The sequence below is a fragment of the Pinus tabuliformis genome, chromosome 1_1 (genome assembly GCF_031772625.1).
Source record: "Pinus tabuliformis cultivar Carrire ecotype Pingquan chromosome 1_1, CPIR1, whole genome shotgun sequence".
NCBI lineage: Eukaryota > Viridiplantae > Streptophyta > Pinopsida > Pinales > Pinaceae > Pinus > Pinus tabuliformis.
The window spans coordinates 695,320,117-695,343,855 of record NC_142297.1 but is presented as its reverse complement, the minus strand read 5'-3'; the positions used below and the strand labels follow the sequence as shown (position 1 = coordinate 695,343,855).

Below are 23,739 nucleotides of genomic sequence, written 5' to 3'. Positions count from 1 at the left end.
TCCAGCATCACCTCTTACAGTTTACTTCTTTCTGGACGACAGTTCAATTTAATCGCCTGATCATTGTTACTCAAGATGATAGCTCTAGTACTGTTATTTGTCTTATAGAATCTTTTGTAATATCTGTCAAGTCAATCAATGTTCAACTGTATATTTTTTTTATACAGTGGGAAAACCTATCATATATATATATATATATATGTTATGATTTATATTAGAAAATGTTGTGGCTGATTTGCATCTTTGTGTCATACAAAAATTGTCGAGAGTAAATATTGTCACGACGAGATGTCCAAAAAACTAGAGGTTTGTCTATGTGTTTATATTCTATCAGTCCTATGCCATCCGCTAAATAGTTTGTAAATATACAAGACATAGAAAATAAAGAGAGAAATTACTATATTTTCAACCCTTGATGGGCATGCTATCTTTACCTCAAGCTCCAGGTGCTACCTCCAACAAACTCCCATAAATGTCTACTCTTCTTTTTCCTAGCGTCTAGTCCTGCGATCTGCCCTATTGAGTCCATTGCATGGGCAACTCATGCACTATTTTCCTTCTTAAGATGACTTTCAAACTCATCCTTCCAGTGATTGCACCCACGAGTCCACTTCGTAATACTATGTTTCATTTTTGCAGATTCCTTTTTGTAGTGTTTGATACTACGTTTGTCGTCGTTCAATGCACACAATGCACAGCATCGCACCTGGTAGTGATAATGGGCCATTAGAGACAACACACTCTTGTGATGCTCAATAGAGCACACACCAGATAGCTTGTCTAGGCCTCTCAATTCATAGGTGAGATCAACCTTCAACAACAAGAGTAGGCTCAAACCTCACCCTACACACCTACCATTCACCTTGGAAACTACTAGTTCATAAATGAAAGGGCCAAGAATATGGGTGCTTTTGTGCTTGGTTTCACTCACTTAACACAGAGCTTGGTGCTCAATAACACAAGTGCATGCTTCCTTTGAGTCAAATGGACCAAGCTAAAGGTTGAATTTTGAACAGAAATCCCTGTTACTTTTGCAGGTGTAGTCAAATCTGACGGAAAATAACATGCTTTGGCATTCAAACTTAGTGATTAATAGTTGATATTCACCTGTTTCCACCACCATCATACGATATATAAATTTATAGACTAGAGCTGAAGGCATATGATAGAGTGGGGTGATGTTGGAACTTTAAATTGCTACCCCAACCGAAGTGCATGTCATGCTATCTGTTGGCATGCCTCGTTCATCATTATGACAATATGCATCATGGAGGTGGTGGGATTGTAAACCCCCCATTTAAATCACACATTGCTTCCTCTAGTCTTGCCTCCTTGTTGGCCTCCTAATTGACAAGTTTGTTTTGCTCTTAGAGGATATGGAAATAGTTCTCCTCTAAGTATTGAATATCTAAGATGGCCCTTTTTATTTTTATTTTTCCTGCAAAAAGAAACCCATACTTCTATTCATATTTGAAAGAAAATACATTTTGCATATACACACGGAGATGTGTGCATTCACGTGGATCTGCCCAGATCCATGATTGGCTAAGTAAATATTACAGATACATATGCTTATAAAGCATAACAAAAAGTTCGTCCCACAAGGAACCAGAAAATAGAAATAAAAACTAAAAAATAAAGTGTAACTATAATATATGGGGGAAGATCAAGTCGTGGAGTTGCTTATCTTCCCCTTCTTTCCTTTCTTTTTCTGAACCTGTTGCCAATCCCCAGCTTTGGGCTCCACTGGAACCAAAGCCATATCGTTAACATATCTCTCTGGGGGGAGCTCTTTGTCTGAATTAGAGCTATCTGAGTTGTGTGCACACTTTGTTCCCACCACGCCATCCACTTTGTATACCAAATTTATCTGTTGATCTGTCTCCTGATTTTCTGCTAAAACTGTCCCACCCTGATTTTACAGTATTCTTCACATTGTCTTCATCTTCTTCATGAGATGAATGTGGATCTGAGAACTGCATCCCTTTGGCTTGTACACCTTTTTTTTGGGTTCTTTTTAACCTGTGGGCAAGAGTTCTGAAGATGTCCTGTTTGAAAACAAAAACGGCATCTAAATGCTGTATTCTCATAGTCTAAAAATTGAGACCATTGGAAATTTTGATATTTCAAGATTATATGATCTGGTAAGCCTTTGATCAGGTCAATCTCTACACATATTCTAGCAAGGGTAAATATACCTTTTTCTGTTCTTTCCATGTCACTCCTTTTGAAGATGGCTCTTTGTATTAATCTGCATAGAATTGGATTTTTAGGAGGCTTTTTATAGTAGAGTGCTGTTATAATTAATGCTGAGTACCCCCAGCACTGTATCTTGTCTAACAACCTCTGCATTTCATAATCAATAAGACTTTGTATGCTGCTAATGCACCGTCCCAAGTAACGGTATTTTATCAGATGTGATTGCTATTTGTTGATGAGAGTAGCTCGGGCAGGTACTCTGCACAGGCCTAAGTGTCTTGGCATGTGGAAGTTGCCTAATTGATGCTTAACCTTAAAAATTGTTTATTTATTAAAGTAATTGACTCTTATAAGATAAAGTGAGTTAATCTAATAAAATGTGAATGTTATTTGGATTTGTGAATTAGATGAATCTCAATCATTGATCTAAAGTGATGTTGAGATTTAATCTCAGCTGTCAATAACTTTGGAGATTAGGATTGTGGATTCGTCAATAGCTCAAACTTATAAAAGAAAGGCTAAGGGAGAAGACGACATCTTGAGCATAAGACATAGTGAGAGTGAGATTTCAGTGATTAGGTGGAGAATGAGAACAAGGTTTCAAGGAAGAGTGCAAGGGGCAGTGAAGGAGACAGATCCAGATCAAAGGACAGATCTGCAGAGAGGTTTGATCAGTTGGGATAACTCCAAGTTTGTTGTTGTATTTATATTTTTCTCAATGTTCCATTATTTTAGGAAGGGAGCCCGTGTAAGTTCTGAAGTTATTTGAATGAACTGGTTTTAAAGGCAGAATGTGTGAATGTGTATGAGATGGGTATAATTAATATGCTTTCATTGTTATATTTTCCTAAGTGTTATAATCTTAGCGGTGTTTTTTTTGTAGACCTGCATAATGATTAATCATTAAATTGTACTATAAGGAATTTGCGATATAGTAACTGGCCAGGTTGTTGGGGTTAAGGAAAATTTAACATAATGTCAGAGCATTTTCTGTGAGAGGAACTAGTCTCTGGGAATTGCACACTGCATAATACTTACAAGGCTGACTGTTTGGAGGTTGAACGTATGGAGGTATGGTATGGTCTGTAAAACGAAACAACATAAACTGGGTGCATGTAGGTTATCCCAAAGTTGAAAATCCGTGGAAAGAAGAGGAAATCCAGTGAGGAAAGAAAGCCTGGACAGGAGTGTTGTTACAACCAGGATAGGAAGGTGCAAGCCCTGGTCATCCTCTGAATCAAGAATGTGGATGTCTATACCCAGTGCCTGATGGATGATGTTTATGAGAGTGGCCTCGTCTGGCAGGGCCTTGGGGTGTAATCGTGATGGCATGATCATCAGCCTACTATCCCATTGACGGAGGAAGAGGGAGAGGAACTCCTAACATCTGAACTGAAAATTTGTTTCACAAAATATTTTAAGACCATAATATCATGCTATTTATGGAAATTTACTTTGCCATCTTGTGACCATCGATTCTTAAGATCCAGCAAAGCTAACCGCAAGCAAGTTATGTTGGATCAAAATGGTGTTGCTGAAGAAGCCATTATGATCTTGCTACCTGATATTTATATTCTAATTTCAACTTTAGTCTTCATACTTGCTTTTCTATGTTTATGATGTTTAATTAAATCTGCACTAGTTTATAATTAGATGTTTGCTTATGATTATAACAATTGTTTATGCAGGTATTATTCTTTGAATCTTGGTAGGCTGGGAGGGAATGTGATCCGAAGGTGTTTTCAAAAGACATGGAATTGTATCAGTGCATTTTGTTCGTCAAATAATATGGACTCATCTAGGGCTACTTCATCACAGCAGGAAGGGTTTCTCGCGGGAATGGATTCTCCCCCAGAAAATGACTGTTGTTCGGTCTGTCATGACAATTTTGACTTGCCTTGTCAGGCAAACTGTGCTCATTGGTTTTGTGGTATGTGGTGGTGAACCCATCATACTTACTAAGTAGAATCTTTCAATTTTATACAAAATTTGAATCTTTTTACGCTTTGTTGTTGATGCAGTTGATTTTTTGATCTAAATTATGTTTTCTGGTCAGGAATTGTTTAGGTACTTTTAAAAGGGTAGGCTTAGAAGATAGTTGGGTTTTAAAGTAGACAAAGAGAGCATGCACATCTTTGATCTTATTGCTTAGAAGACGTCTATATTTCAAACTATACCAAGAGATCATGTCCATGTTCTTTCCGTGCTGTGATAAAAATTGTGAAGGTTGCTTTTAAGTTTTCTGAAATCAGGTGTTGAAATTCTCTAACTGTTGCTAGAAAAGCGACCATGTATGTTAACATTGCAGAGTCAAATAATTTGTTGATCCTCGGATATGTATTTTTGCATATTTCTCTGACAAGTTTGTTTGCTTTTTCTATAGATATGGAGAGAAGAATTTTAATTTTTGTAGAGAAATGAATGTAACTATTCTGCCTGACATGTATCTCTACTTTCAGCTGCTAGAAGATATGCCATCATAAAGCATTTCATCCTTTTCAATATCATCTCAATATTTAAACTTTCTAGATTCATTGTTTTCAATTTTGTTTGCTTTTGAACCCTGCGAAATGACACGACATTTGTGCAGTGGTAATCTTGTTGGATTTTACAGACTGTTTATAAAAATGTGAAGATTGCACCTGTCCAAGTCGAGGCAGGGCTTGGTGTATTCTGTCCTGTCTTGTTTGTCCATCGGGCATTCTAATTGTATTCACAGTTCTAAGGCTAACACTTTTCTAATGTTGAAAATATGGCAATTCTAAGATCATAAGAGCTCTATTATTTCTGCTTGAGTATTTGTGTGTGGGGCTCTGCAAAACATGGGTTTTCATAGTTACGAAGCTTGGGTTGGGTGGAAAAATTCGAGGCTGCAAATTAAAGGAATTACTCGACTTGGCAAGAAATCAGGAAACACTTGGATAATACAAAAAAGTGAAAAATACTATCATTTCTTTCAGCAAAACTTGGGAACTACTTAATCTTGGCTGACCCGCAAGTACTCATGGGTGAAACTTGCTACCGGCAAGTCAGTTGGGCTCTTTTTATGCACCAAGCCGAGTTTGAGTTGCAAGTCTGAGTCAAATTCATTTAGTTTTGTAACACTTATGTGGAGCTGTTGACATTCTGTTTTTTCCTATTTGCACACCATGTAAAACACTAGATCACATACTGGGACATTTACCATGAATGTTTTCTTGCAGAATCACGTTAACCTGTAACATATGTAGTAGTTTATTACATTTAAAACACCCTATTCTATTCCTTGACAAATAGAGTAAATAATGACCAGCAATGTAAGTTCAGTGTCCACAGTTGCTGATCAGGTGCCAATGGGGAAAGCCTCGAAAAACTGCTATAAATCATTTCAAATGTAAGTCTTATGGAAGTGAATGAAGAATATGTCCATATGCCAAGGGCCGAAAATGATGTTCTTAATACTGTACTCACATTCAAATCTTTGATAAAATTTGAAGAAAATTCAGATACATGCTGTGATATTGATAATGGTTGACTTCAAGTCGCACTTGCAATTACAAAATGTTTCCTCAGAGAAGTAAACTACCCATGAAGAGATAAGAATCTAATTATCTTTGAGGGATCATTCTTCTCCATAGCAGGAAGAAGAGTTCCCCTTCCCATCTCCAACATAAGTATTTGATATTTTCCCATATACTCAATAAACCTTATAAAAGTTTTATAGTCTTTCATAACTTTAGATTAGCATTTAGAGGAGAAAGGAGCTCATGTTTCTCTCCACCATCACAGCTGGCTGGAAATATGCATGTCTCCCAGTACCATTGCCTGCTTTTGGGCATTGATAAAATCTCTCTGTTTCTCTCTATATATCTCACTTCCAGCATCTTTTATCTTCATTGTTATTTTACTTGTTAATCTCATTCAGTGGTGCAAGTTTCTTATCATTCTTCATTCTTATTTGACTCTGTTAATTTGCATTCAATGGTGCAAGGTTCTCTTTTATCATCAGGAATAGACATAATTTCACATGTTTGGTTTTCCATGTTGCATGTTGTACATGCTCTTCTACTATGGGCCATCATCAGGTGGAGAAGTTGGTGTCTGTGATGTTCTTTTCTAGGAGTGGCTTCTTTTATGCGTTTACTAGAATATCTGGAAGTTCTTATTGGCAATTGTTTTTCATTTGATGAAACAATTCATACTGTTACTTTTATCATTATGTGTTTTAGAACATTATTTAGTGCTTTCATTCTTTGGTTAATCTATCAGTTGTATTTTTCAAGTAGGAGATGCAGTCAGGAGGAGTTATCTGGTAGTGTGGAATCTTTGTGCCACACTTGTGACTTTTTTATAGACCATCAGTCATGAGTTAAGTGCTAGGAAAACAGGCAAACTTCGGCAATTAATAGAAATCTACAACGAACTGGATGGATTCTGGACGTGAGGAATAATTGGGATAATATTTTCGACAGAGTTAATTTTCAATTTTATAACTCTGAAGTATAGAAAAGATTATCCGTTACTGAGTCATAGAAGCTTAGAAGTAGATGTCTTGTGCTTGAGAATTTAAAGGAATTTTTTTTACCAGTGGGCATAGTTATGTAACACGTGGCTTCGGGCTGGTCTCAACCAGTGTTGCAAACATTGGCATTGGGATAAAATTGGCAATGGTCCGGAAAACCAAAAAATCGTAAAAAATCGAGAAAATATCGGTAAAAATCGGCAAACATCGGCTAGACCAAAAAATCGTGAAATGGGTTAAAATCGTGATAAAATTGTGATAAAATCGGGATGTTTGTAACATTGCTCTCAATGATATTTATTGTTTTCATTCATGGGAGGTCTCATCTCTATTAATATGTACCAGGCACATTCAGTTGCGACCTTTTCCTTGGGTCTTGAGATTTTGACAGGATTCCTTTCTTATCTGGGACTCCCAACTTTTGTACTTTCTATATTTAAATGACAGGCTTTAGATTGTAGGCTAGGTCTTTGACCGAGATTAGTTATGCCTTTATAGTAGCTGCACTCCCACTCCCACTGTGTCCTGATTCTGATGTCCCTAGTAGTACCTTTGACCTATTTGTAGTCATTAGTCAGACATTAATGAAATTATCTTATTTTATCTTATGAATCTGAAAAAGGCTCATGGAATGACAAGGTGGTGAGGTATGTTGTTTTTTTCTTTCCCGAAAAATAAATAATACTTGTTTAGGTCTCACAAACTTACCCCACACCCAGAGTTCCATCTCCAGGTTCTTTTGGACAGCCTTGAGTGTGGACAGTTTCAACAGATGGTCGATGCCTGTCCAGGATCACACAACCTAGTTCCTGCAGCTCAGGATTCTTGAAAGAGACCATTATCAACATTGTATGGACTGTATGATTCTGGTGGGGCATCATTTTCATCTTCCTCTCATTCCATTTGTAGCTCCTGACATTTCTTGATACTTACCCTTTGAGTGGAGATGGGTTTCCATTTTGTCATCCTGTTATTATGAATCTGAAATAGGGTCATGGAATGACAATATGATGAGGTATGTTTCTTTTTCTTTCCTGGAAAATAAGTAATAATTATTTAGGTCTCATGAACTTACCGCCCCTCTTGAGCATGCAGAGTTCCATCAACAGGTTCTTTCAGACAGCTTTGAGTGTGGACAGTTTCCACAGATGGTCGATGCTTCCCAGGATCAAACAACCTGGTTCCTGTAGCTCAGGATTCTTGACAGAGACCATATTCAACCGTGTAATGACTTGATGATTCTGTTGGGGCATCATTTTCCTTTCCTCTCATTCCATTTCTAGCCCCTGACATGCCTTGAGATGCCTCCCTTTGGTGTGGAGATGCATTGCCATTTTGTCATCATCATTATTATGCTTGACACTGACACTGTATTTGTATTGATTATGGTTACTATTATTTAGCCATTTTGGTTTTTGTAGATCAGTGATAGGTGTTGCTTTTTCACTCCAACTACACATTTGCACTGAATTATAATTCTCATTCCCATTTACCTACTTGTGTGGTCGTTTATTTGACATGCATAGAATTATCTTATCTTTGTCTCATTGATAACAAGTTGTTGAATAAAATACACAATAGTGATTTGTTGTTGGTGTTGTACTGTACCAGGAGATTGTATACTTCGTGTTTGGCATCATAGCTCTGCTCTGCAGCCTTGCAAGTGCCCAATTTGTCGGCGACCTATAAATCTCTTGATACCATGTGAGTCGGCAACTCAACGACGTGATGAGCCTGCAGTGGATTCTGTTCTTCAAAATATTGAGAAATATAACCGTATATTTGGTGGAGGCTCTGTTGGCTTTTTCCAGGTAGTTTATTTATTTGTGTGTCTATAATTCATATCCTTCTTCTTAAAATTGGATTATACCATATTTAAGTTATGTAGGTGTTACATGTTCATAAAATAATTTTAATCTAAGCTGCATAAGATTTTGGAATGTGGGGATGGGGAGGACGATTTTAGTGGATGGCTAGAGTGCAGCCCTAAATTTCATATGTTGGGCAAATGGGGGATAGCAAAAAAATATTAGAATAATTCAAAAATTAAAAAAAAAGTTCTTCATAGAAATTGTATAAATCAAACCTTGATGAGGAAACAAAACATAAATATAAATCATAAGCTAAATAAATTGCTGTTCTTGTTCCATAAAATGTTATTCTAATTAGAAATGTACTTGTCCAATTTCCAAACTGAAATATGCCAAAGGGAAAAAACAATTTAAATGCCATAGTCAAAACTGGCAAAATGGCCAAAATTATTCTTATCAATTACATTCTAAAGTACGAGTTTCGTAAAGCCTGAAGGATTTCAGATTTCTGCTCAGCTCAACATGTATGGGCTTTAATTTCATATGCAGATGTGTGCAATGGATGATGATATGTTCTTTGGAAGTTCCATTAAAAGTTAAAACAGATAGATTTTGCATGTTGCAATGAAACAGCACTCTCTCTTCCTGCAAAAAGTGTAAAAACAAAACACAGTTTCTTGCTTTTAACAACACACTTACTATCAACTTCGAAAAAAGACATCATCAATGTCCTACGAAAGACTGCATTCATACAAGCATCATCATCAAGGGTTCCAAGCATCAATGTGTGACCATTCAACGTACATACAAGAGTCATTGCTACATAAAAAGTGATTCATGTACAATGTAAAATCACTTGGTAGATTACATTAGGTATCTACTTCAAAAACATACTAGCTTATTACTTTTTGCAATTTTCAAAGTTTAGGAATGGGAGGATCATCATCAACCCCTATTAGGTGTGGTAGTACCTAGAGGAAAAGAATATTTTCTAAGAAACCAACTACTTCGTAGGAGTAAATGACCATGTTATGACTTATTTCCACTTTACAATCTTACATTGCTAATTTAATGAATTTATTACTAATGAAAGAAACGTTACAATATCAAATATATTAGGGTTTATATCTCTAGAATCCCTAGAGAACACATAGAAGATATGATCAACGAACCCTAGTTCCGCACTCGAGCAAAGGTGCTTCTAGTTGGTGGTTTTCAGATCAGCCACAGAATTGAGAGAATAAGGTTAATATTCGTTGCGATACCATGCTGAGATTTATAAGGGTCAACAAAAGAATTGATGGAACTAAAATCTCACCGAAATAGTGAAATAGCCTCCTCACAAGTGCACCGCAAATAGACGTCCAATGCGCTGGAAAGGGTGCAAAAGCCAAGCACTAGTACTGAAAGATCCAACAAGTGTGCCAAAGAGAATGATGCGAATGAAACACCAAAATTAAGTATGTTTAATCTTTAACATTTTGTATTTTAGATCAAGGAGATCACTAAATGAGATGCTACAAATGAGAGCTTGAGTTGTGTATTCATATACCACTCAAATGAGACACCTTTCCAAGAGGCGTAATTGGCCCACATAACAAGGGGCACACACCTCAAGAGGGCTATTCAGGCTAGATGTCAAGTTTGTTTAGGTTGGGCTTAACCACAAACCAAGTATTCAATAATAAGTGAAATAAATATGGCCTTAGCCATAATTTGAATTACAAAATGATACATCTGAATGGGCTGTGGTGACATGTACAGATACACCATTAATTTGAACAACTGTGTAGTCTCATTTTGGCTTGGCTTCGAGATTATGATACCTTGCAATGTTGTGATTTGCTGGAAATAAGCATTACAAACGAAGGGTAGAGAGTGATTTTACAATGACGACCAAAGTAACCCAGGTCAGGTTTTGCTTTGCTGAAACATAACCAACCATGAGGGTAATTAGAATGAAGTATTATATTGTTGCACACATAGAAAATATGGAATTCCCTTTTGCATAGGACAAAGGAAAAATTGATCTAGATCCATTTCAGTTTTTAGCCTATGACATGCTAACTTTGGATATGTTCTAGAAAAGAATTACAACAATCAAACAAATTAGGATGCATTTATTATATGGTTACAAGGACAGTCCAGTGATATTGTTCTTTTGCATTATGGTGTCTACTTTGGAAAAAGCTAACTAGAAAATGCTACGTTTATATTATGTGCATAATGCCTTAGAATAAACCTGACTGTTTACTTTTTCTGTTAAACACCACCAGGCTCTTTCTCTGTTCATAAATTTTCATTCTTCTCCAAATTATTGAGTACCATGGATGTAGCTTATAACAGATGAATTTTTGTTGCTGAGATAATGTACCATAGAAGTTCGATAACAACAAGGAGTAGGTTTGTGAATGAAGAAATGTCACTTTCAAAGTATAAACCCAGTTGTTTCCTTTGTATGTAAAACACCAATTTTTTTTTTTTTTTTTTTTAAATCATTATCTGTTGACATGTTTTTCTTTTGCTCCAAAAAATTGAGTCCCATGGAAGCAGCTTATAGGGGGAAATGTTTGTTGCAAAGATCAAGTAACATAGAATTTTTAGAACAAGGTTTAGGTTTGTGAATGGTGAAATGCCACTTTTGTTCTCTCTCGAGGGACCATATTGAACTATGAAAGAATTCTCTTGCATCTCTTTCTTGGTCTGTTCTTCACTTTTGTTGGGATTTCTCACCAAGGTATTGTTGCTTTCGGTTTATTATCTAAATTTGAAAGCATATGATCATAGCTTTCAGCTTCCTGTTATTTCAGGAATTTATTATCATAATTATTTAAATGAATTAGAAAGCCTAATTATTTTACCGCTTTTGGCTGAACAGAGGCTTCGGGACATGCCACTTCTACTTCGCAGATTATTAAGGGAGTTGATGGATCCTCAGAGGGCACTTCCTCTCGTGTTTAGGGCCCGCATTGTTTGCTTCGTAAGTAGTCTCTTTACAAGCTGTTGCGATCTTTAAGAAAAGCATACTTAGTACATTATGGAAGAACCAGATCACAATTCTGTTAATTAAATGTTCTGTCACTAAGTACTTATGATATTATGAATGAAGCCCAGAATTTGAGTTCTATCTCAATATATTTATATTATAAAAGTAATTTGGTCTAGAGGCTTATACAACAAATGACCATTCATAGGTCAATGACACAAAAGTCTGAGATACAATTTCAGAGCACAAAAGTCATTCCTAGAGGGTGAAAGCCAATTTGCTTGTCCAATGTCTCGATCAGGGAGAAAATAACCCTGCCCTGAAGTAGGTAATAAAGTCACAGTTCATAATTGAAAAACAGAAAATGCCTTGCAGGGGATGTGGAATTCACAATAAAAGCAGCATCTATATATTTCTCAGAAGTAATGACAGCAATGCCATAGTACCAGTGTTGACACCCACCGACGCGTGCACCCCCTAATGTTAGCTCAAAAAGCAAGGATTCAAGACTCTTACTCTCATGACAACAACGATTCAGGATTTGCTCATGATGTTTCTTTCGACCATTCTGCCTTGTTCTATCACATTATGAGCCCAGAACATAAAAATTTAATATTTTTGGATACTCCGAGAGGGACAACCCTTAAATGTGGTGTGTCAAAATTGAATCATGCGATTATTCCATTTATAGTCATCTGTAACACTTGACTAACATTGCCTTATTCCATTTATAATCATCTATAGCCATTTTTTTAAAATTATTTTATAAAAGGAACAGGTAGCATTTTTATATTAATACAAGCTGGGTTATGGGCCAGAACCCTTACACAGAATTTCTGATACAAAATTACTAATATCACCAGTCCAACAAAATAGTTGCCAGATCTAGGGCTGCAGATCCTTCTTATGCGAAAAACATGGCAACTATAAACTCTACAAAAAGACCCAGGAATAAAGCAGCATTTACATAATAGCATAGAGAAACACTAGCCAGAAAAACATTCTCCAACAAAGACCATGACCAACAGCGCCAGACCCCCTCGAGTGACGGGTTCTCTTCCTTTCCATGGCAATGCTAGAGCCAGCTCCACCCAAGTCCTGTTGCATGTCGCCAGCCTTGGTGATCTCCAATGCTGATACCCGAGCACTTAGACAATGAACCTCCTCAGACAGACCTTCCAGCAATTCCTCCATATCAGAGTGGTGCCTGAGCAACTTAGCCTTGAGAAAGAGCTGAACTCCTTTAACCAACCATTTTTTTTGAATAAGAAAACAGTCTAGCCTAGCCGCTAAATGCTCTGAGCCACTTCTCTGGTTGGACCAGGTGTATTTTCCTTTTTTCAGGCAATATCTAGGAGATCCCATTCACTAATGAGATCTTCCAGCCTTTTCGGAGGGGATCTATAACAACATTTCCTCCACGTTTTCTGTAGAGAGAAGAACAATATTGAAGTCTCCACCAACTCTACAGTCGATATGCCATCACTCCTCCTTCAATCTGATTAGGGAATCCCAGAAATCACCCTTCTCACTATAGTTGACCGTGGCATAAATATTTACAAAGGAGAAAACTTCATTTGTGTTTTTATCTTCCAATCTTACAGCCACCCAGAACCTTGTCTTGGAACTGGCTTTTAGTATAAAACAAGAGTCTAACCAAAAGGTACTTAGCCCTCTAGAGGCTCCATAAGAGTTTTGGGCTATACCAAAACTGTTCGTCCAAAATGACCTAGATGGGACTAAGGTCTCCTCATCTGCGAGTTTTGTTTCTTGCAAACATAAAACTTGCAGTTTTTCCATTCTTACTAAATCTCTAACTGCATGGGATTTCCCAGTCCCCTGATATTCCAGGATACAACTTTCATTTAAACTTAGAGGTATTAGACTTACCCCCGCCAGATTGGTACTCCCATGTTCTCTGTTGCTTACATTCTTAAGGATTTCAGTGATTTGGGGATGGTTGCCGAGCTTGATGTTTTGTTCTGCTTTCGCTTCCCTTGCCTCTTTCTTGGAAGATCTACCTTTATTTTTATGATTTTCTAGCTCATGATTGGTAGAATCACTTGCCTAGTTGAGCCTTTTCTTGGCACTTCTCGTAAGAACCTTCCCTGAGTCTTCCTCTATTTCTTGAAGTTCTAGAGTTGCGCCTTCTGGACTTTTATCTCTCTTGCCAGAGTTTAGCAGAGTTGTGGAGCTGTGTTGAATATGGGATTGGACATTGTTGATGGGGGGTGTTTCCTTTGTCGACTCTTTTTCTCAAGTCTTCCCATCTTTTTCTTCTCCCTTATCTTCTTTAAAACCTGGGGCTTCATTGCCTGCAACTGGCTCCATCTGCTCATTTCCTTCCTGGGACATAATTTCATAGGGGTTCGCTGAAGTTGAGGCGACATTCAAAGCTAGGGTTTCTTTTAGCTCCACTTTTCCCTTTATTAGTCCCCTTTTCTGTGTGTGCCATTGTTCATCCTGTGCTGGAGCTGAACTATCTCCACTTCCAGACTTGGCTTTCTTGTAGTCACGGGCAAAATGCCCATATTCATGGCAACTTTTACATTTAAATGACAACTGATCGTAGTCAAGTGATTGTATGAAGCTCCGCTCCTCTTGGGTTAGGTCCTAGGACTATCTTTGAAGGAAGACATTTCTCAAGGTCCACTACCATGCAGATTTTGGCACACACAAAAACATTGGCCTTTCAGTTTTGCATGATCAAGGAACTGTCCGACTCCATTTCTGATAGCTTTCAAGCACTCATTGCTCCAACATGAGGGGCAAATGACGGAGTTTGACCCAAATGGGTACAATAGTTGTGTTAAACTTGGAAACTAGGGCCAAATTCCACTTTGGACAGCTCCTACGGGGAAGATTATTGCAGCGTTGAATTCCTCTCTTCGAGAGGACCAAAATCGATATAAAAATTGTCTCATTTGGTCAAGCGAAAGTATGATTTTGAGTTATTGTTTTCTCTTATGCAAATTATCAAGCTCGGCCTCCAGCTCATAAGGCCCAACCGACATGTCTCTTGACCCTCCCCAAATTGTATATATAGAGGTGTCATCTATCCTCATTTGATCATCCATGGGCTCCAAAGATATGTCTGCGATAGCCAAGCACTCAAAGAAGGATGTAGGACACGAGATATCTCAGATAGGACAGTCGTTGGGCCCTGGGAGAATTCTAGTCTTGTTGTGTGGGTATATCTGTCATTGCACCTCTGTCATATAGAATAGAATGATGAGCCGAATTTATGGGTTGACTTGTGAACTGTATGAGGTAGAATATCTCTTGGTATAGCTACACTACAGTCCTATAACTTCAGAAAGGGTTGCAGGCATAACTAGGGTTCAGAACAGTCTATAAAGTCAGCAAAGGGCACCTTGATGTTTGTCTTGGAAGGCCGCAACTGATATGAAGTGTTTTGGGACCAGTCAAGTTGGACAACATTGATCTTCAAGAAGCTCTAACCAGACCTTGCTTCATGAAATGCATGGATCAGAATTTCAGGGTATGATAGAGTCATTTAATTGCTTAGGGCAGCGATATTGGATCCACACAATTTGGCAAGTCATTTTGATTATTGTACTCTCTCCGGTGAATACTTGATATTTATAGTAAGAAGATTTGATCAAAGGTTTTCCCCATCTTGGGGTTTCTCCCTGGCTTGATCCAATTTCAGTGTTCTCTTGTTGTGGCTTGTCTTCTGCATGTGATCACTTATGTTCTTTCGATAATTACTGTCAATGAATAATAGTTTATGCAATTGCTATAAATAGAATTAATCTTGGGCTCATCTGAAGCATTGAACTAATTGTCCTAAGCAAAGAACATGTTAACCAAAATTTAACATGGTATCAGAGCTGAGGTGAGGACAACCTCAAGGAAGAGAAAGCAATCACTAAGGGAAATTGTTGAACAAATCTCCATTTTCTCCTCTCTCTGCAAGTTTTAAGTGTTCAACTATAACAATACCAAGACAAGTATCGTTTTTCTAAGAAGGAAAACTATCTTTGAAAGCTGAGATCTCTATCGAGACCTATAGATAACCCTGAGGAGCTGTAACGCAAGCATCAACAGAGGAATAGGGTTTTTATTTATTTTGGTCACCTGAAAGTTCGGTCTTATTGCAGGGTGCTAAATCTAGCACAATTCCTTGGCCTTCATTACCTTTGGTCTTTGATCTGAGTCTTCTATCCATCTTCAGACCTCTGGCATAAGAATGGAGGACAATCACTAGTTCGCTTCAACAACTCTGTGCTTATTTAGGAGGACCGAGTCTCCTCATTTCTAGCCGAATTTGACTCTTTTGTGCATTTGTTTGTGGTAGAATATTTTGCTTTGAAAATCGGAATCTACTATGGTACCTTGTTTGAAGGATTCAAGTACCTATTTTGGAGGACTGCATCATCAGTGATGTAACTGGAATGAGGCCATAAGGGATAATGCAGGAGATTTTTTTTTTCTTTTTCGTTTCATTATGAGATTCTCGCACTTCATGGAACCATGTTTTATATGTCATCCATCAATTGACACAATCAAAAGGTATAACCTAATCTCATATAGTTCGGTCTTTTTTTGTACATGATTTGATTCAGTTGACTTATTCTCCCTATAGATGACTTTGCATAGTTGGCACGGTTCTATAGCTTACATTTTAGAGATAATCCTGTCATCGTTTAGCATCCTATATGGTTCTAACTTCTGCACCTACCTTTGGGACTGTCAACAATGTTTTGTTTGTTACTGGGCTAGAACTTCTACCTACAGTTGTAAGTCCAGAGCTATTGATATCAAGATCCCACATGGATGTAGATCCTAATGTCTTTTAGAAGGTGGAGCCAGCCCAAAAGGATATCAAATGCTGAGATAGAGGTTTTTCGATGCCAAATTGCAGATATTTTATCTACATGCACTGCTTATGATTTGCTTCCTGAGTCAGGAAAGGTAGTGGCTCTGGATATTAATTTGCCTATGAAGCAAGCTTTCCATGCACTTTATCAATAGGGTATTTCTGTGGCTCCTCTATGGGATTTCAACAAGGGAGAGTTTGCAGGTATGCTCAGTACTGCAGGCTTTATCACAATCCTAAGAGCGCTTGGAATTATGGAGCAATTCTCTCAGAGGAAGAGCTTGAGACATATACCATTGCTGCTTGGAAAGATCAATAGATGTTTCATAGTTCATTTGCTTCTTGGAGAGATGCGTGGTTTCTTTGTGCAATTTGCCATATGACCTTTGGGAAAAACTTCTTTGAAGACCTTGGTGACAATGTAGATGTAGTGTACTTTGTAGACAAGTAAAGTCTCAAGCCATTTGGACTTGGCATCATTAGGCTTAAACTACCCAAACTTCTTGATTTTCTTTTGCATGATGTACTCTACCTTCTAGAACTATGGAGAAACGTGTTGTCCCTTGTGCACATTCGTTAACAAGGCTACTGCATTCACATGTTTGATGGGAAAATAGAGATAAGGAAAGCATCTGACAACACAATTGTCATGATTGGAGTAGAGGAGGAAAGACTGCTAAAGCTGTATGGAACATCTGCTTGTGTACATAACTTTGAATGCATTTCTCAGTACAATTTAGGTACATTGCCATCCAAATCATCTATGGCATTCAAGATTTGGACATCTTAATTATCACAATCTTCTTTTGTTGAAAAAGAATGGTGTTTTTTGGTTTACCAACTATTCCAAGAAAATTGAAGCAATGTGATGGTTGTATCCTAGGAAAACATAAGAAACCACCATTTCATGATTCTACTTCTAGAGCACAGAGAAAACTTGCACTGATTCATTCTGATTTGTGTGGCCATCACATGTTCCTTTTGTAAATGGAAATCGATATATGATGACTTTTATTGGTGATTACACTAGGATGTGTTGGGTATATTTGTTGAAAAGTAAATAAAAAAGCTTTTGAAACTTTCATAAATTTTCATGCATGGATTGGAAATGATGCACAATCACATATTGGCTCACTTCATATTGATAATGGAAATGAATATACTTCCAATGAATTTGAAAACTATCTTCGCCAACATGGGATTCAACATCAAACTACTATTCAATACAATCCTCAACAAAATGGTGTAGCTAAAAGAATAAACCAGACTATTTTGAATATGGTTCCCTCCATGATGCTTTTCAAAGATGTAAACTTGATTTTTTGGGCTGATGCAATTTTGTGCACTATACATCAAAAGCACATGTCCATCTCATTCCCTCAGAAATAAGACTCCTTATGAGATGCTGTACAACCTCATTTGTGTTGAATTTTTAACTTGGTTGATCTTCATAATGTATATTTGGGCACGTGATGAACTTGTATTGATTATTGTAAAGCATACTTTAAATGCTGAAGTTAAAAGAAAAATTATTTTGAGCCAAAGTCCAATTGCGACTTTTAAAAGGAGAAAATTTGAAATATCTTTGACTTGTGCCTTAGTCAAAGAGACCAAGAAGCAAGTTAACTTAACATGCACTAGCTCCTAAAAGTTAGGATGAGTTCCTAAAATTTAGGACAAATTTCCTAAATATTAGGGCAAGTTCCTAGAAGTTTGGACAATCCATGAAGCAATTTGACTTGTGCGTGGAAATAGAAGGCTCAATTTGTTGTCTTCTAGTGCAAGTTATTTTTGGGTAAAGACAAACGAGGGAGCCTCAAGTTCTAAATTGAGGCAAGGCGAGTTGCATGAGTTAGTTAACTCATCAATAACTAGTTGGAGTTCCAAAAACAAAACTTGAGGCAAGATGAGTTGCATGAGTTAGTTAACTCATCAATCACTAGTTTGAGTTCCAAAATATAACTTGCCAAAATTAGCTAATTCGAAGTGCTTATAAGGAGATTGAAAGGCACAATTGTATTTATTGTTTTGTTAGCACGGGTTGCTGAGACAAAGCAATAGATAGCACAAGTTTGTGTGTGTGAGCTCGTGAGAGGAAAATCGTGCAAGAGAAGCTTGTGTGCAGATTTGAGGAGGAATTTTCATTGGGGTTTGCGCAAGGATTTAGGGAGAGTTCCCTAAATAATAAGAGCAACCTATGCGCATAGAAATAGGGAGCCAAGATCAGGCTACTTGTAGGTAGTCTTAGTATTGGAGGCTTGGAACATTCCTTTAGTTTACCATATGAAGGAGGCTTGTAAAGGGAGGGTTATACAGGGTTTTATGGAGGTTTAGAAGCAGAGTTGTGGAGGAATGGTGCACTATGTTCAAGTGCACTAATAAAAGGCCGAGGAATCTCAAAGGAATGCCCATAACCATGACCTAAGAAGAGCATAAGAAGTTTGCTAGTTGAGTTATGTTTTGTGTTCTTCAGTGATTGATGCATTGCTAGGTTGTGTAGGGTTGTTCTACAATTTGTTTGAGCAAAGTTTGTTGACAACTTAAGTACAATATTGGAGGGTTATTAGCAGTTGTCTATTGTGCCCTATGTACAGTCTCTTGTGAAGGATTACAAGACTATTAGTGGGCAAGTGTTGGAGAGCTCTCTAGGGAAGCAGGATGGCATACCAAGGGTTGAGAGGAGATCATTGTTTATAGGGAGCATCAAACTTCGTTCCATGGAAAGGGAGGATCACGATAGTGCTGGAAGATAATGGGGTGGGAGAGTTCATCAAGCAGGCGATAGCGCCACCTCAAGATCCCCAACAATTGGCCCAACATAATAAGAATGATATCAAGGCAAGGAGGATTATTCTAGAAGGGGTCAAAGATCATATAGTACCTCATATCCATGAGAAGAAGACAACATATGAGATGTTTGATGCCATCTTAAAACTATATCAGAGTACTGGTGATACTAGGAAGCTTTCTTTTAAGGAGAAGCTGAGGAGTAAGGATGAGCCCATCGTCACATATTTCTGAAGGTTCACTTAGGCACGAGATGGATTGGTTGGTGTGGGCGTGATTGTATCTAATCATGACCCTGTGAGTTTTGCCTTACTTGGACTTCACAAGTCTTGGTAGGGATTTTGGGATGTTGTTAGTGGGAGAGAGAATTTTCCCAATTGGGAAAGAGGGCAAGAAGGGCCAAGGAGAGGTTGAGTCCAGTCAGAAGGGAAAGAAGAAGGATCTAAGCAAGATCAAGTGCTTCCATTTCCATGAGTTTGGACATTATGCCAGTAAGTTTCCTAAGTGGAAGGAGTCCAATAAGGATCATGTCGCTGCATCAGTGGAGGTAGATGCATTTTCTACCTAGTTCGAGAAATATTTCTCATTGATTGCTTGCATGGCGAGCTCAACAGATAGCAGTATATGGTATATTGATTCAGGAGCATCCTTCCACATGAACGAGAACAAGAAGAGTTTTAGCCACCCGAAGGAGAAGGACATGCAGTTTCATAATGAGCTAGGATGTGATGGTAAGTATGCAACTAGAGAAGCTGGTACTATTAGTTTTCAGAGGGAGTCAGGGAATCCTCTTCATCTCAGGGACGTTCTCTATGTTTCAGGATTGAGGTAGAATCTTGTTTCGGTTGCTACCCTCGAGGACAAGGGATATGATATCATCTCCAGCAGAGGTAAGGTGTATCTCTTCAGGATGTAAGAAGTAGTTAGGTGTGAGGGTGAAAAATCTCTACAAGTTGCAGGTAGAGAGTCGAGACAGGTGCATCCTTGAGAAAAAAGGCAAGGAAAACTTAGAGTAGTGAAGTGGTGGTTGAGCGAGAGCAGAATATAGCACTCAAGATGGAGCCTCAACCGATATCTTAGTTTTAGTCTAAGGTAGTTGGCAGTTGGGTTGACTAGCAGGATGACGAAGAGCATAGCCTAGGGAAAGTGGAGGCATCCACTCAGTTAGAGACTCCCATAATAGGGAGATTTTGAGCCAAGTGGGCAAAGGAATTGTTTAAGGGAGATCAAAAGAGAGTTGAATCTTCCAACATCACTTCCATCCTGAGGAAGTAACCATATAGGTACACAACGCACATGGCACTAATGACCAAAGTGATAGACTCATAGGACATGGTGGGAAAGAAAAAGTCTTCAGATCATGTTCCGTAGAAGAAAGTAGGGAAGTCTTGTAGTTCAGAGGGAGCAACTGCAATAATAGAGAACTTGGTGGTGTTGGAGACAAATCTAGGTGGACGAGGTTCTTCCAAAAGCACCTTCCTCACTAAGAGGGAGTGTTTAGAATAGTAGTGAGAAAGGTCCTTCTTTGACTTGTGCCTTAGTCGAAGAGACCAAAAGCAATTTTCCTTGGCATGCACGAGTTCCTAAAAGTTATGATGAGTTCCTAAAATTCAGGACAAATTCCTAAAAATTTGGGCAAGTTCCAAAAGTTAGGACGATTCACAAAGCAATTTGACTTATGCGTGGAAATAGAAGGTTCAATTTGTTGTCTTCTAGTGCAAGTTATTTTTAGGAAAAGACAAACGAGTGAGCCTCAAGTTCTAAATTGAGATAGGATGAGTTGCATGCGTTAGTTAACCCATCAATCACTAGTTTGAGTTCCAAAAATTAGCTAATTCGAAGTGCTTATAAGGAGATCGAAGGGCACAATTGTATTCATTGTTTTGTGAGCTTGAGTTGGTGAGACAAAGCAATAGAGAGAACATGTTTGTGTGTGTGAGCTTGTGAGAGGAAAAGCGTGCAAGAGAAGCTTGTTCACAAATTTGAGGAGGAATTTCCATTTGGATTTGTGCAAGGATTTTGGGAGAATTCCCTAAATAATAGGAGCAACCTATGTGCATAGAAACAGGGAGGCATGCTCAGGCTACTTGCAGGGATTTCAAGCCTAGTTTAGGCAGGGTGAACCATTTTGTTTTCTGATAATACAATATTGTATTGTAAGAGATCCATTGCTCTAAATTTCTATCAATATTTTTCTCAATCAAGTAGAGGGTTTTCCCTGTTGGGTTCCTTAGAAAAAGAATGTGCTTTGCTATTGTGTGACTATGTTATTTTTGTTCCTATTCCGCTGTAAATAAGTAGAGAAAACTATGTCCTAATGAAAGGAAAATAACATTCAAATTGTTCATTAGTGCAGTTGCATATTTTCACGGATTTTCTACACTTGATGTACTTGTATTCATTAATGTAAAACATATTTCAAATGCTAAAGTCAAGAAAATTTATTTTGAGCCAAAGTTCGATTGCGACATTTAAAAGAAGAAAATTTGAATTTTTGAATTGTAATTTTTGGCTCCAGAAGTTGTCAATTTGGCCTCCCTCCAAGTCAAGTCGACCTAGGGTAAGGTCACACCCCTTTGACCTAGCAAATCATTATATAAAGGTAGCTCCAGTTCATTTCTTGGTACTAATTTGCATTTTCACAAGAAGACAGTTTATGGGCATCATAGTGAAGATCAAGGACAGGGAGGACGAAAAAGAAGATGAATTGCATCTCTTTCTCTCTCTCTCAAGCTCGCATGTGTGGATAGATTCTCTCTCTTCCGGTTCGCAATTTTTCTAGGTAGTTTTGTTGCTGGGGCCGAAATTTTGGGGTAACTGGCAGCTATAGGAGGGCAGAAATTCTGGGTCAGATCAGGTAGAGCGAAATTTTGGATTAGATTGGGAGGCTTGGCTTGAACATGTGTGTCTCTTTTTGAACAAAATAATTTCTCTATTGAAAAGGTTGTTGGGGTTTTCCCACGGTAAATCTTGTCTTCTTCTTGTGCATTGTGATCTTTACTGTTCAACTATTCTTGCATGGTTGAATTTCTGAAGTATAATTACTGAATGATATATTGGAATAATTATCAACATCAAAAGTAATTATCAGTATTTCAGAAATATTGTGCTAGTCTACACTGCACTTAGAAAATCAACATGGAATCAAAGCTTTGGTGAAGGAAGGGACACTGAGATCACCTTTTGAAGAAACCCTACTTTGAGATTCTATTGTTGAAGTTCTTGTTGATTCACATCCATGGCTTCCTCTATGAAATCTGAGAACAAGTTGGAAGGAGCCTCAAACTTCAGAGCTTGGAAACTTAGGATTGATCTTATTCTTGCAAAGAACAAAGTTTTGGATATCATGACAGGGAAAGTTGTAGAACCAACAGATATTGCAAGAAAGGAGAAGTTTAAGGAGGATGACATTACTGCTATGAGTCTTATTGTGGACTCCATCAGAGATCATCTTATTCCCTACATTGCAAAGCTTGATACTTCCAAGAATATGTATGAAGCCCTAACCAATCTATTCACTATCAAGAATGTTGGTCAAGCCATGAGTTTGAAGAATGAACTTCGTGATGTGACAATGACGAATAATGATACCGTAGCTTCATACTTTATAAGGATTTCTGAAATAATAGACCAAATTCAAGCAATTTGAGAAACTATCTTTGAGAATGAACTTGTGACTACAACACTCAATGGTCTACATAGATCATGGGATGCATTTGCAAAAGGTATAAGCAATTAGAAGGAAGATCGTTCATTTGAACAACAATGGACCTCTTGTGCTAAAGAAGAATCAATGATTATGTCAAGAGATAAGAAGGAAGAAGCCTCTCAAGCATTTGCAACTCGCTTCAAGAACAAAGGAAAGAAGTTTGGTTCTCAACACAAGAAGTCAAGAAAAAGACCTCCTCCCCAAGGGAAGAAGGACATGTCAAAGATTCAATGTTATGGTTGTCAGAAATTTGGACACTTTAAGAGAGATTGTCTAGAAATATCTAATAACAAGAAGAGAAAGGGAAAACAACATGCTTCCGTAGTCGATGTTGAAGATGAACATCCAAAGAAGCCTAAAGGTGACAAAGACTTCTTTTACTTTTCTTCTCTAATAGGTTCTATTGCAGATGATGATGACATGTGGCTGATAGATAGTGGTGCATCAAGACACATGACTGGAGATCGTGGCAATCTCTCTAGTATGATGGAAAAGAGGTTGTCCCAAAGGGTAGAGCTTGGAGACAACCACAACTTTGCAATCAAAGGAGTTGGAAAGGCATCCTAGAGCTGGAATGTGGTAACAACGAGCATCTATGCAATGTTCTATATGTACTAGGTTTGAAAAAGAACCTTGTCTTTATTTCATGTTTAGAAGATAAAGGAGATAATGCAACTTCTATGGATGGAAAAGTACTTGTATGGTCCAAGGGCTCTAGTATAGATAGTGCTAGGGATATTGGGATTCGTGAAGGAAGATTGTATTGACTTGTGAGTCAACCAACTCAAGCCCCCTAGCACATGATGAAATCAATCCAGGTGAGCTATGGCATAGAAGGCATGGTCATCTTCATTATAGAGCATTACCTGAACTGAATCAAATAGTTTCAAGTGTTCCTGAATT

At 37.9% G+C, this 23,739-nt stretch overlaps 1 protein-coding gene across 5 annotated transcripts in view; it reads left to right on the top strand.

Annotated features, from left to right (window-relative positions):
* LOC149215350 (uncharacterized) overlaps positions 1-23,739 on the top strand; it is a 96,277-nt gene that overhangs the window by 27,884 nt on the left and 44,654 nt on the right. For all 5 annotated transcript variants that reach the window (XM_089392599.1, XM_089392601.1, XM_089392602.1 and 2 more), the window contains 3 exons: positions 3,888-4,129; positions 8,312-8,511; positions 11,390-11,491. In XM_089392599.1, the coding sequence (XP_089248725.1) occupies positions 3,888-4,129; positions 8,312-8,511; positions 11,390-11,491 (544 nt within the window). The remainder of the gene's footprint in view (positions 1-3,887; positions 4,130-8,311; positions 8,512-11,389; positions 11,492-23,739) is intronic.